General features: G+C 37.9%; 1 protein-coding gene across 9 annotated transcripts; it reads right to left on the bottom strand.

The window, feature by feature from the left end:
• Positions 1-794: 794 nt before the first annotated feature.
• LOC7483564 (COP1-interacting protein 7) lies at positions 795-14,281 on the bottom strand. 9 transcript variants are annotated; one of them, XR_008058762.1, is made up of 12 exons: positions 13,889-14,281; positions 13,161-13,358; positions 12,885-13,067; positions 12,699-12,798; positions 12,579-12,624; positions 9,607-9,649; positions 8,742-8,894; positions 4,471-6,652; positions 2,945-4,352; positions 2,665-2,736; positions 2,050-2,133; positions 1,111-1,163 (listed from the first exon to the last, which is right to left on the bottom strand). XR_008058762.1 is itself a non-coding variant. In XM_024597475.2 (11 exons), the coding sequence occupies exons 2-11, from the start codon at positions 13,217-13,219 to the stop codon at positions 1,099-1,101; spliced, it is 4,323 nt and encodes a 1,440-aa protein (XP_024453243.1). In that variant the 5' UTR covers positions 13,220-13,358; positions 13,889-14,281; the 3' UTR covers positions 795-1,098. The 9 variants fall into 9 exon arrangements, 7 of the variants coding, with proteins under 7 accessions (XP_024453243.1, XP_052307375.1, XP_024453240.1 ...); XR_002980935.2 differs by having other exon boundaries at positions 1,112-1,163; positions 2,924-4,352; XM_024597475.2 differs by lacking the exon at positions 2,665-2,736 and having other exon boundaries at positions 795-1,163.
• Between the last annotated feature and the right edge of the window lie 476 nt (positions 14,282-14,757).

Here is a 14,757-nt window from a genome sequence, read left to right on the forward strand (position 1 = left end):
TAAAGTTTAATTTGACCAAGTTTTCTTGCTCGAACTGATGGCATAAGCTATATCAAATATGTGAAAGCAGAATAGGCACATGAGAAGAACTGCGGCTAATGCAACAAATGGATGGCTCGATGTTCCTCACCAAAAGGATGGCAGGCGGCCAGCATCCAAGATCAGTAAAGCTGGCCATTTGGATATTCCACGAAGTGTCGCGCAGATAACCCCAGTGAGATAATATTAAGGGATATCCAGTGTGACGACGATTCAATCATAAATCCTCTCGAGATTGTCTTCATATTTCTCCTCTATGATCCTTTTCTTGACCAAGGACAGCCTAAATTAAGAAATATGCAGACAACAAATTGTCCATGCGTAATAACAAGCTGTCCATATGAAAGTTCACAACATTAACCATAAGAGTATTCCATTTGTCACCATAAAATGTAACGAGCAATTGTTTTGCTGATCACATAAATACATAGTACTGTGTTACTGTATTTGGATTTGATATAACTTCGACCAATCTATTTTGAGTTGACAATATTAAGAGGGATGCAAATCCTTTAGCCTATCGGCCTGCAGAGACGAGACATAAAACTGAGTTGGTTTCTGCAATCTGTCTTGAAGAATATCCACTACCTTCCTATGAGCCTAAGGGCCAACATTAATGGAACACAGCTTTCCTTGATGTCACCAACGAGTGCAAAAGAAGCCTATTGTCCGTAACAGTATTGACTTCTTTAACAAGTACAGACATTTTCAACTAAAAACAAAACGCATGAAATGAATGGAGTGGAGAAGAAAGGTAAAATAATGTAGTCATTGTATACAAGCTATTGCTCTGCATAATCACATCTCTCCTTGAGCTGTCAAAAACTAGGATTCTAGCAAGAGTTCTATTTCTCATATATACATCACACAAGGCTGGAGAATGAGGAAGAAGAAAAAATGCTCCTAGACTACCAAAATCCCAAGAATGCCAATAGGCAATTTTTGTTCAATACAATTTATAACATATTCAAGAAGCGTTCATATTCTATATATAATCCCTTTACACTGTCACTTGAATGATGATTCCAAGAGTAGCTCCAAGCTTTTCTCTTGAAGTGATTATCTAAGCTTTGAGTCACTACCCTTGCTTCTGAACGATGTCAGTGAGAAGAATGACCGTGGTGCTGTAAAATTTAAGGTTGTAAGCAAATCATCAAAATAATCAAATTTCAAACAGAAACTTTAAGGCCTTCCTCCATGCCTTGTGTAGGCGACTCTTTACTTAAAAGGTTGTTAGTCACTGGACGAAAAATGTACTTAAAACACATTGTAAATATTCCATCATGAACAATCAAGTTTTTTTTTTTTTTTTGAATTAGCACCAGGTGTCCAGGCCAAGGCCTGACTAATCCTGGGGGTGCTCAGGCCCTCGGCAAGGAGTTTCCTGCAAGTGCACAATGGTTAATTCATGGGCTTTGCCCAAGTCTGATGGCCCCATGGAATTTTTTGCACCTGGCAAGAGTCGAACTAATCAAGTGTTCTTTATTTCTTGTTTTCTGTCAGGTAGCTAGATTGAACAAAAGCTGTCTTGAACACACGTTAACAATGGGTCTGTGGAGGACTTGAACCACTCATGTGCCCTTAGACAGACTCATACAATCTTGTAAATGATTCTTATTTTTTTGGCACAACATTACAAACATATACACTCACACAAACTACGACTCTTATGTTGATTTCTAGGCAGAGCACAGGTCATGGATCACATGCAGGCTTTAACATGAGCATACATGCACTGGACCTAGAGACCATGCTCATAAACAAACCTACCACTCAAAACACCTTCAAAAGGGCACGCACTCAATTCTGTATGAAGATTTTGAACAAAGCATTATCAAGAGTGGAAGTTTCATGTTCCTGAATCCTACATCAACAAGAAAACATGGTGTGCGGATGCCTCCCCTAAACATGACTTAACAGAATATTCCAACAGCCTAACATGTCAATCAATTTGTTGTGAAGAAATTTAAGAATTGAGAGCGTAGAATATTAACAGAAAAAAAAAATTACCTTTAATTGAGCTTCCGGACATGAGATCATCCCTCAATTTGAAGTTTTCTGGAGGTGCTGGTATGGAGCTATTTAAAGTGTGAACTGCATGAAATGAGAAGGGTCAAGACAACTATCATAACCCAATCAAGAAAACCAAAAGGAAAAGTTCTGCTGTTTGGAGTAATCTGTGCAATTTTTAAAAACACCTGCCAAATCTCTGCTCATCTGAAGGTGTTGCATAAAGGACAATTTATTCATAAATATACAAGTTTCAGATGAAAAGATCTAGAGCAGAACCATGCGCCCTTAATAGATAAGTATGTCCAAATCATGTCAGTTTAACTACTTCTGGCACATGATGTCTAAATAAAAAATTCACACAGGCCATGAGCAAATTTTCAACATATAAGCACAGAAAATATTGGCAATCCATGCATCAAAGATCAGGCAGTTCTTTTTTACGCAAAACACTCCAGGCGATGGTAGAGGTCTTGACAGTCATTGAAACTCTCGAACAAACAGTGCAGGGAGAATATCAAAAGTAGAGGTTACTCTAAACTACAAGCAACATTTAGCTGCTGAAATTCCTTGACATTCAAATAGATTCGAGATTCAGATCTATCTATAAATCACCTCATGAATCCAACAGTTAAGGGAGCAAGCCAGCCATTATTGCCAATCCATAAAGCTATGGTCACCAGAACACTGAAGTAAATTTGAAAACCTTGCTATCAAGAGAAATTTTCATTTAAAAGAAATAGTTGCAAACAACTCAGGATAAGCAATCATACTATGTCTAATTTATCATATGAGCATTAAGCAGGTACATAGTAGATTGATATTCTAATCAAAAAGAATAATTAACCAATCAGGATAAGCAATTATATCTTACCCTGCTCATTGAACAACTCACTTTCGTTTAAGCCATCATCTGAAGGATGACCATGTGAGAATCCCATTCTTGATTTCCTCAAATCTTCTGATGACCGATTAGCAGGATCTCGCCCATCTTCTGTATCATCATCTCCTTCAGAAGTTGTAGCAGAAATCCAGTCAACCAAACTCTCTGCCCCACGACTTTTCCTTCCAAACTTTAACAACCGTTTGAACCCTTTTGTTACATCCTTACGAGACTGATTATTGAATGAATTGGCAACAAGAATAGGTTTCTGAGCACTTCCCCACTTCTTCCTCATCCGAGCTGCATCAGTCTCTCTTTGGATCAGGGAGTGAGAATTCCACGATGCAGGACTCCCAATTGGAGAGTCCACATAAGCATCGATATCTGAGGTCTCATGTGGATATGAAAATGGATGATGCATGCGCGAGTTCCATGACACAGGGCTTTCCCCAGGCGAGTCCTGTAGAGACCCTAAAGCATGGAATGTTGAAGGCACGGATGCAGCCAATTCAGAAACTGAAGAAGGATCGATTTGAGAAATAGATCTCAGAGAATCACCATTCTCAGATCCAGACATACCTATCTTGTCTGAATCCTGGCTTAGTCTTAGTTTACCATTGTCCATATTAGCACAACCTTCAACCTCTGTTGTTTCAAGCTCCTCGTCTTCTTCCTCCTTTGCCTCATCGACTGATTCTTCTGCCTCAAAGGGTGATTCTTCAAATTCTTCAGTTTTCAAAGACTCAGGTGCCACCATACCTTTCAGTGTAGCAACAGTGGCTCCAGAACCAGGACCTATTCCATTACACTTCCTGAGGAAAGGCTTTGTCTCCACATTCTTTGAGAACTTGTCATATGGCATCGGCTCAGGCTGATCAAATTTCAACGGTGCTAACACAACACCATCTGAGTTCAATGGGGGAAAATCATTAAACTCAATAGGACCAGCAGAGCTTTTCCGCAAGGACTGAGACCGCCGGTTCTTTTCTTCATTGACAAGAGGTATCTCTTCACTGGAACTCTTGCTGCAGGCATAGGTTCTCACCTGCGAGCGATTTGCTGCTTTGCTAACTCCAGAAAAGGGTTTTGTATTCTCTTTTCTGAAATCAGAGAAGTTCGGAACAGACTGTGCAAGAGGATTTTCTGATTGTACTCTACGCCTCCCAGAACTTGGATTGGAAATTTTGGACACTGACCGTGGAACTGGTGCTGATGTGGTGTGAGGGCTGGGAGAAGACAAATATCTGTTTGGGAAGAATTTGTTTTGAGATCTTCTAGAAGCAATGTCCCCATAAGACACCTCACTGAATGACCTGTCTTCTCCATAATAATTCTGTTCTGGAAATTCAGAAAGATCCTCGTCCGCCTCACTCTGAATGGAATCTACTGGCTGTAGTAAAAAGAGAACCTTACAAGGATGCTATGAAATTCCAATAAGGGAAAGAGAAAAAAAATAACAAAATCTAACAAAAAAATCAAATGCTGAAACTCATTAGCTTCAGCATTTATTTTCCATAGACAGTTGAAAGATGGAATACCTGTTCTCTCTTCACACTTGAATGAAAATTGAATGATCTGAGCTTTTCTGCACGTCGGCGAGTACTAGACAATGAATTTTGTCTGTCCACAGAGCTAGAAAATCTTGCCTTCATCTCAGCTCTACTCTGTTCAAGGCTTTCCTGCATGGCCTTCAACTTGGCTTCCTTCTCCACTCTTTCTGTACCCGACTCCTCCCTCAGTTTTGCATCTCTTTTCTGCATGTACCTCTCATAGAATTTTCCTCTAGAATTGTCTGAAAAACTAAGCTCAGAGAAACTCTGCCTGGGAGAACTGCCATGGTCCTGATGATCTACTATCTTCCTTGGTGGAGTGCTAAACTTTCCAAGATCACTAGAACTCCCAGCTGGTTCAAGCACTGTCTTCTTTTCCTGAAACTCAACAGGAGATATCTCTACTGCCACTGGTTTTCGGTACTGCGAACTTTCTGCCTGTTCAGCTTGCACCTCAGCAGGCTTGCTTCTCCGAACAGAACTGGATTGATCACCAGGAACCCGAAGTTTGTGTTCAGCAAAAAGCTTTTCAAGCTCATTTGCCTTCATCTTCAGCTCATCATTCAGCTCTTGATTCCCCTTGGACTTCCGTACCCTCTGAGCCTGACCTGCTGATGGTACTTGCAGAGTTACAACGCTCTCTTGACTCTTAGAAAACTTATTACCAGGAAAACTCAGCTTGTTAATTCCATGAATATAACCACTCTCATCCCTACTCTCATCCCTCCTACCCTGAAGCTTCTTAAATTGTTCTGTACCAGAAGAAGGTTGTTTGTGGACCTTCATTCTTGAAACTTCAAGATCTTCCTCTTTTATCTGTTCAGTATTCTCCTTCCTTGCATGATCAACTTCGCCCTTAAACAATTTCCACGGTGTCTGAGAAGCTGACAGATCAAAGTCAGTCCCTTTAGTTGGCAATTCCTTACCCTTTACTCCAAAACCACCTTCAAACTGTCCTGAAAGAGATAGAGTATGTGTCTGAGAAATCCTAGACCTTGACTGACTTAGTGGCGGATCCCTTACTTCAATGTCATCAATTCTGTTCCCAAATTTCACATCCCCAACCCTGCCTGCAAAATTTCCAATCTGGGTCTGCAGACTAGCCTGGTTTTTCTCTGCAACAGTCTTCACCGTATTTGGAAAACCTCTCGACTTCTCCTGAAAACTCAGTTGAGCTTCAACTCCACCAGTCTTCTCTTCCCTGTCCGAAGTACCCGTCAACTTATCCTCCCTAACCACCTGATCACCCACCCCAGTCTCCTCTCCTCTACCTGCAGATGACCTTAACTCAGCCAGAGACACTACTTGATCTTTCAAATTCCCCTTCAAATTCACCTCCTCATCCTTCCCCACAATTCCACCACCATGAGTTTGCAACTCACCCTGATCTTTCAACCTAGAAACACTCCTAGTTTCCAACTTTACTAGATTTGCTGCACTTGCTGTATCATTAAAACCCTTCTGGTCCTTATCATCATCTGATGAGACAGGAAACACATTACTTTTGGTTCCAGATACAAAGGATGAAGAGGGTGTACACAAGGGGCTGTCTATATTGCCATCGTCCTTCTTATCATTGCCCAAGTCAATGCTCATATCACTTGCACCACTCCATCTCTTCAATACAGCCTTTTCAATTGCAGATGCTGACGACACGTCAGATGATAGTCTCCTCAGCTCTGCAGATTTCCCCACAGCTACAGGTTTTTCACCTGAGCTCTCCTTCTGCTTATTCTCAAATAGGTTGATTCTGTCCTGAACACTGAGTCTCCTAGAAGGGTGGCTTGGTTGACTTGTTGATGACTCATTCCCAGCCTCCTCTTTCTTCTTTTCTTCTTCCTTTTTCTCGTTTTGAAAAGTTTGTTGCTGTGCAGCCCGAGAGGAATCGGGCTGTTGACAAGTGGTGGGCTTGGATTGATCAGGGTGTTGGGTTTGTGTCTTATCTAGCTGTTGTATTTCTTTTCCAGCTTGCTGCTGTTGGTGTTTATTTTGGAATGGGTTTTGGTGGGGCCTGTTCATGTAGGACCCACTTTCATCTTCAGTGGGGTCATCAATTGACATGTCAGATCCCCACGAGGATCGGACCACTTGATCCTCCACACTTGGCTTCCATGGATTGATCAGGTCTGGTCTTCTGAGGCACAGTAGCATAAATTTGGTACAAGCCTCACTGCACAAAATATTTATGAACTCAGTTAAATTGTCATAACAGTAAAAATTTAACTAAAGTTTGTGGGGAAAATGTAACTAAGACTTAAGAGAAAAGGTGGGAAGTACAAGGAAGAGGGAACTTTTAAAACAGAAAACAACCCTGCAACAGCTAAACCTGCCATGTTGTGACAGGTAAGGTTAAGAAGGTTGGAACATTTGTCCTTTTTTAATACATAATAAATTAATTGAGATCTGAAATCAACTTTCTCTGTTTTGATAATAAGATCCCAAATGCTGAGAAGTTTAAAATATTTTCCTAGCTAATTTTGCTGTAGAATGCCACCTGCTTTGTCCTAAATGATGGGACCAGCAGGGCATAAAAAACAAATGTATGTTCCAAGACCAAATTTCAGCAGCATGTGGATATCTCAAGTTGAAACATTTTAAACATTTCCCAATAGAAATTATTCATAATGACCGGCCCTAGGGTTCACCAAGGACAACACTTAACACAATCATGAACAATCTATTTCCTCAAGTGTCCTTGATACTTCAAACCAGTAACCTATGTGGTCCACTTGAAGGAATCCCAATGTTCCAACACAAAGCACTAAGATTAGAAAATAATCTGAAGTCAGTCCCAAGGAATTCTAATGCCTATGGAGAAAAATACTCCCCAATTCTGGTATGCACTCAATAAATAAATTTGTAAAACTCGCAATTTGAGCTTAAGAGAAAAAATCATGCAACTATACACCTTCATAATCCCAATGAATCATCAGAAGACCTACTTGAATAAGACATCATGCAGGCAATACATCAATCCACTCAGTGATGAACCATGTTACATGAAGTGATAGGGAAGAGAAACACTAGCATTTGCAACCATCCAGAAACTTGTCGCTCCTTTTCATTCACCAATATATGATCACTTGCATGCAATGACTGTCATTCATCAATAAAAACTATAATGCAGCACCAACTGTATCTAGACACAACATGGAATTGCCTGAAGCTTCCCCATTTTCCCAGTCAAAATCTTAATTGCCAGACAATAGATCCCTCTTCTTTGTCTTGCCAATGCTTCTAAATTTTAAATTAAACCTTACATGTTCTTAATGTCCATGGTGATGCTTCATTTTCTAAATAGCTAAGCACAGATGATGCACCATATTGCAATACTTCAGGCACAATTGTGGAGTGGACCCTAGCTGCACTGTATCAGCATTGCTACAGCTAAAACAGCTTTGATAAGTCAAATCAGTTTCTTAGGCAGAGGAGCCTCAACAAGAGCAACTAAGAACCACATAGAAATGACATCTTTCAATTTCAAGATCTCACAGCAATAAATTTCATTCAAAGCAGAACATGGTTCTAGTGCACAACTAATTGACATTATGATTTCGAGATTTCTTTTTTTATTTAAAAAAAAAAAGTTGATATAGGCACTGCCGATGCCCTAAAAAGTGATCAAGGATAAAGAACCATTTTTGAGATTTTGAATCACCTATCAACACAACTATAGAAAGATGACTATTAATTTAAACTCTTGGTTCAGAACCTCAATATGCCTTTTTGGTTTTAAAAAATTCGAAAGATTCTGGTGTCGCACCACAGTAAATAGTGCATTTCATGAGATTCACACAGCATGTAGAACTGGGTTGGAAAAGGAATAGAAGATCAAAAGCTTAAGAATCTTTATATAGAACCCAGGTTGAGCGAGAAGTGTTCAAAATTGGTAGAAAGCTTGAAACGGTGCTTCCATGTTATCATCGCTTGTAGGCTGCCCCATTCCAAACTTAAACTATTCCCATAGACAAGCCATAATACAAAAAAAAAAAAACTTCCTGTTAAGCCTAAATTGAAATTGCATTCTCCAGTTTTGTCAGATTTTCCTCTTCCTATTCATTCTTAATCCCTCATAGTTTGCCTCCTAACCAAACTGAAGAATCAATTATTCCACACACACCCTCCCCAAAAAAAAAGCAGCAGCAGCACTAAGCAATCACAAAAGCAGGGTTTGAAGGCACACAAAACAGACAAACAAAAGCAGAGGGAGGGGAAGTCAACAGAGCTACTATGCATAGTGGAGTTCCGAGACTGCTTACTTCAAGCGACGAGCACCAAAGCGATCTGCAAAGTGCTGGAGGTCTCGAACAGTGTCAAGGTTGAATCCAGTAGCTGATGCACGAGCATAGGCTGTGGCTAAATCCTCCCTAACAGCAGCTAGCCTCACATCAATCGCTCTTAAAAGCTCCTTCCTGCATAATACAACAATTAACAAAATTAAAAAGCAAAATTTATAGAGATTAAGCATGCAAGCACCCATTTAAGTGCAATATCTGGTTGTAACTTGCAGCGAATGCATGTCCAATTTTTTAAAAACTTTAATGTTACCATGCACAGGTTAACCTTTTTAACAACATTGCATTGCAACTGCTGCTTCAATAGGCAGCTGAAGATGTTCTAGCTTATGCTCATGCTCATGCCTTAGGCAGCAAGACATCATAGTTATAGGATCCTGAGATTTTTTGCTATTTTATATGGCCTTGACAACATGGCTGAGTGGCAAGGCAGGACTGCAGGTCTTTTTCCTAAAGTAACCTAGAACATTACTAGGATATTGCATGTCCAATGTAATTCAATTATGATATTGCATGTTCAATGTCTCATTCCTCACAATAATTAGGATGGTACAATCATAGTAGAGATCCCTCTTCAATTATGTCCCCTTAGAGCAGTAAATGACTGGAAATCACATGAAAACTCTGCAGACTCTAAATTCAAAATTTTGAACAGAAGATGAAATTAACAGCTTGAACAGGCACAAAGTTTGAAAACCACTTGAGTATTAATCAAACATGATCAAAAGCAGAGACAGAGCCCCTTGCCGCCGCCCCCCCCCAAAAAAAATATATATATATATAATAATAATAATAATAATAAATAGAATATCGAACCAAAGGTCTTTACTTTGTTGCATCAGCTCCTGCTGTGGTTCCTGTTCCATCCCCACCTGGAGAACATTGCCCACCCAATAAGTCAACATAAGAACAATAAATATGTTACTCAACATCGAGGTTAAGTAAGAAAATTAATCTAATTTAGAATATTGTATGAAATTTCATATGTTCATTAATAAAGGAGAAGTTTAAAATCTTCAGAGACGAAGAACAGATAGTTTCAGAATTTTTTTCCCCACATGTCAAATAGAGCTGCAATACCATACAGTTAGCACAGTAGTAATTAAAACCAGCATAATCAACATTTTCACAAAGCTTGTCCTCAAGAAATCAGTTCTTTCTCACATCACCTAACAACTTGGTGATACAACACTTTCCCCATCTGTACCTTTTGACATTTTTTACAACTTTAGTTCTGTTGACGAAACTAAAAAATATTAAGAGCAGAAAGAACAATCCACATGATGATTTTCTACACACTGATTGTGTTTCAAATAAGGCCACCAATGAAGTGCTTGCTCCAAAAGGTTCAATTGTGTGCTTGTTGTGAACTAGCCAATTTAAATATTTGTCATTAACTCCAACCTTTTGAACCAATGCAGGATATATATGCCAAGTTAACTTCTTTAAATTGTTGGCCAAACTTCTTCTTGACTTAAGCAGGAGATGACACAGCAGATCCATCATTTAGGTAACCAGCATACATATTTCAATATTCACTGGCAATTAATATACCAAGAACCACAATGTTCTTAGACCATGCTCAAACCCACATTGATTAAGTCTAGAATCAATCCAGTGAATGTTCAAAGGCCAAGACAGAACCATCCCTATCCTACAACCAACCCCTTCAGTGTAATATCAGTACCACAGGAACCACTCCAGGAAACAGATCCAGGAACCTTGGCACTTCTAATTGAAACCTTATGTTTCCATCTCTTCAGATTCCACAAGGCATTCCACTATTATCCTCTATTGCTTGACTACAGCTTTTCATCTATTAAATGAAAGCAATCTTGAACCTTAATTTATCATGAGAAAAGTTCTCATACTTCGTGAACTCACTGAGCATGCAATCACTCAGCAATATTATTCAAAGTTATCATCAATAAATAGGGTATCACCTGTTAATCCCAATAGAAGATGAAACTGCATTTCATCCCATTTGAGAAAGCAGCTTTTGCTTTTAGGCTACTATCTTGAGCAAATTCAACCTTTACAGAATCTTTAACATCTTCTAACTGCCAACTTGTTCTCTACTATGCTACTCCACTAACATCTAAATGCTCAATCAACAAGTAGAAGTTCTGTTCTTTGACATTGACTGTAATACAACTCTATCAAGCCTTTGCATGGCTTTGTAAATTAAATTAGCACACAACTAGCACTGCTCAGTATCTATTTCAAATTGTACCTGAAAAATACTTAGCTAATTCCATTATACACCAGCAATACATATCAGAATGACTGATCAAGATTAATATCAGTCATCCTTATTCCTTGTGTCAATTCAAGGCCATTAGTCAAGAAAGTCCCTGAAAGAGTGGTAGCAGATGATATTACAATTGTCAAACGGAAAAGCATGAGATGAAGTTTGATTTGCAATAGAAAGCATAACATGTTGATATGACTGTCTATAGTGTGTCATGGCCTTAATTACTACAATAAAAACTAGATCTTTGTGAAAGAATTCTAAGTGGAAGGCACTCGCCTCATGAACAATTTCTGAACTTCCAGTTGTTCATGTTATCATTTCCGGTTATTTCCACTTTTGCATAATTTATGGCATGTCAGGTGTCATATTCCAATAATAATAATGGTAGAGCTTAAGGAAACTCTTAAGGAATCAAGATCTAAACAAATCTTTTCATGACTGCTTGTAAATGGAGTTCCTGGAAACATGTTTGTCGCATGTAAGCATGTGTTAATTACCAGGACTTTAGACATCAATGCACAATACATCTAACAACATATAGAGGTAATTGACACAACATCAATGGACCAAAAGTGACAGAGTCACTGCTGATTCTGATTAATGATAAGGGTAACTGGAGGAAGAGACCGAGGAAGATGTGCATAACTATGTTATTATCATACTAAATTATTTTGACTGTAGCTGGTATTGGTTTCCTACTGATAAATAACCACTTCATTAAAGAATCTTATTTGAGTTACCTCTGACCAGTAATTTGATTGTATGCTATAAATGTTTAATTTCCATTAGACAATATCTACTCTGATCTTAAATTTATGTGTGCCGCCAAACAAGGGAAACAAAGCCATCTATTATTTAGTTTCCCACCAGAGTGGGATCCGTGTTGTTATCTACTTTTGGGGTTGAGCCTTCATGATTCCAATATGGTGGTATACTTGCCGCTGGTTCCCTTGTGATCTTTGGAAGCAACAAGAAATACAAGATTTCATGGAGATTGATTTTATGGAGATATGTTCTGAGAGAGGGCATTTGAAATATTTTGATGGAGAATAATGTGAAAATTTTTGAGGACCATTTCTCATCAAGCCAACTGTTTTCAACAGAATTGATTTCATACATCCTTGTGGTGCAATGCTGGATGCTTTTAAAGGTACTTTCCTGGTTGATATTCAGCGGCATTGGAGTGCTCTACTGTTTAGATTTTTGTTCCGCCCATACTTTGTTAACATGAGGATACATTTGTCTCCTGATTTATCCTCTAATTCAATTTCTTCACAATAAAATTCTTATTTTATCTTAAAAAACAGTAATGAGAATGCGTTTTCTTTTCAAGAGAATTAGTTCATGAAACAACAATTCAAAATTCATGAACTAAGAGGATAATAAGAATGTGTGCGAACTAGGATTCTAGGTATAATTTATAGTTCCCCATGTTGATGGAAAATAAAATCAGTTAACTAGCAAGTTGTATTTTGATGGAAGATACTATCTTTTTAGCAGTGTTGTATTCATAAGAAATTGCAAAAATGAGAGAGAAACATACACACCTAAAGCACCGGAAAGTTGATCTCTAGAACCCTGAGTCAAAGGATCCTACAAGTCAATGAGAACTGCTTTCCCAATAATCATTATAAATATTCTCTACTTGATAAAATGGCAATCATTACCTGAGAATATATTTTCCGTGCTGCTTCTAACTGAGACATCTCTGCATCAAATGTATTGACCATCTCTAAAACCTCAGGTGCACTGACAAAATGCACAAACCTGAAAACAAGAAGTACTATCATGTCAAAAGATGAACCAACATTCTTTCTACAGCAACAAATTGTTCAGTCGGCACTGTATGCAACCTCTCAAGTGTTCCTTTCGTGAACCAAGTCTCAGCATTTCTACATCCGTCAAACTCTAGTTTAATTGACTGAACTGCCTGTGAAGCTTGTTCTTCTGCAAACTTCAAATGAGATAAAAATGGCTTTACTGACCCGGACGCTAGCTTCTCTGTGTTTCCATTGCTCGAAACAAACAGATCACATCTGGCAATAAGGAAAAATGAACTAATGTATCAAAATAAATACACACGCACGCACACAACTAGCACATAAAACTTTATGGATCAATAAACTCACCGCGTCAGATTTGGTGACAGTTCAAATACAGCATAGTCGAGAAGTGTATTGGATTTCATTTTCTCGCCAATATATTTAAAATAGTTCTCTATGCTCCAACTTCCTCATATAACTGAATGTTGTCAAGCCTTGATTAATTTAGTCTCAGCAAAAGCAGAACTTCAGTCCAAAAAAATACGCCAACCCACAACGCAAATTCTAAAAGTATAAACAAAACCAATAAATGGATTGCCAATTTTGACAGTTCAAGCTGATTAAGAACCAAGTTAAAACTCCACATATCCATATCAAACAAGGAAACCGGTAATTTGATATCCACATTGCAAATCCAAATGGAACAAAACATAAAGTAACTATCCAGTGGTTAAAACTTAAAATTATTAATTGCTAAGCCAAAAAATGAACCACGAAAAAAAAACCTACCTACAATTAGCCATAACTCAAAAACAGAAACCATCACTTCACATAGAACAATCAAACAAAACCCAGATCTGATTCTATAAAAACCCAACCCCAAATGCCTCACCCAAAACTTAACCAAATTCAAATGCCAAACAAAACAATCTCATTAACAAAAATACTCATCTAACACAAAAATGCACCAACTTTGCATGTAAAGAATCCAACCTTTTAAACCTCCCCCCACCCCCCCCCCCCCCAAAAAAAAAAAAAAAAACAGAGAGAGAGAGAGAGAAGGAAGATTGAGAGAAATGTGGGTCAAACCATACCTGAAAGACCAATCAGTGAGATCTTAAATGGGTAAATCGGATCCTATATTTCAAATTGGGTACCTGCATTTGGATGCTAACTCTTTTTTATTTGTGTTATTTTCTTTAAAGAGATTAGCTCTTTCAGGGTTTCTGGGTTTCTTTCATTTATATTTATATATATTATATATAGATTTATATATGTTCAATATTTTTCAGTTCTAAGAAAACCCTAACAATGACAAGAGGTTTTTGCCTTCCTCATTTCTCAAATGCCAATCTTTTCTTTTGGCTCTGCTTGCTTTCTCTCTGTACACACTCTCTCTGTAGTCTGTACAGGAAGAGAGAGAGGGAGGGAGCTAGTGCTAGTCTATGTGTGTGTCCTTTGTTATGTTTTCAGACGTAGACTTTTTGTTTGTTAGTTGGAAAGAACATTTTAACTACAAGTATTTTGAAAGACGAAGACTCACTGTGTCAGTGTTTGAATTTACAGAAATAGACTTGAGAGAAGTGGAAGTTGAATTACTATACTGTCCACAAAAAGGGTTCATAATACTTATTATTAAGAATTACTCTAAAAGGAATAGATTTTTCATTGTATGTCCATTATTCTTCCTTTATTAGGATGAACTATATAAAATTTTATATTTTTTTAATTTGATTTTTAAATTTTTTTATTCTAGTGATTTAGTTCTAATTAAAGACCAATTGATTTTGATTTCTTATGGAAAGGTGGGATTGAAATAAAAAAGACCAAAATGAAAAAAGCATCAAACATGGATAACATGTCATAAGTCTCGCAATTCATACAAATTATATAATTTCAATACCTCAATATTTTTCAATTCAATTTTGGTACAAAAATTTATTTTTTTATTTTTTAGTCCCTG

This window comes from Populus trichocarpa, chromosome 3, assembly GCF_000002775.5.
Source record: "Populus trichocarpa isolate Nisqually-1 chromosome 3, P.trichocarpa_v4.1, whole genome shotgun sequence".
NCBI lineage: Eukaryota > Viridiplantae > Streptophyta > Magnoliopsida > Malpighiales > Salicaceae > Populus > Populus trichocarpa.

What these genes read in the sequence shown, in the direction of transcription:
- LOC7483564 (XM_024597472.2), bottom strand. Translation starts at nt 13,219, where the DNA reads ATGAAATCCAATACACTTCTCGACTATGCTGTATTTGAACTGTCACCA. An exon ending in CTGTCACCAAATCTGACGCG is followed by an intron (nt 13,068 to 13,160) that starts GTGAGTTTATTG and finishes CCTTATTGCCAG; the next exon opens with ATGTGATCTGTTTGTTTCGA. An exon ending in CAAGTGTGAAGAGAGAACAG is followed by an intron (nt 4,353 to 4,470) that starts GTATTCCATCTT and finishes GGAATTTCATAG; the next exon opens with CATCCTTGTAAGGTTCTCTT.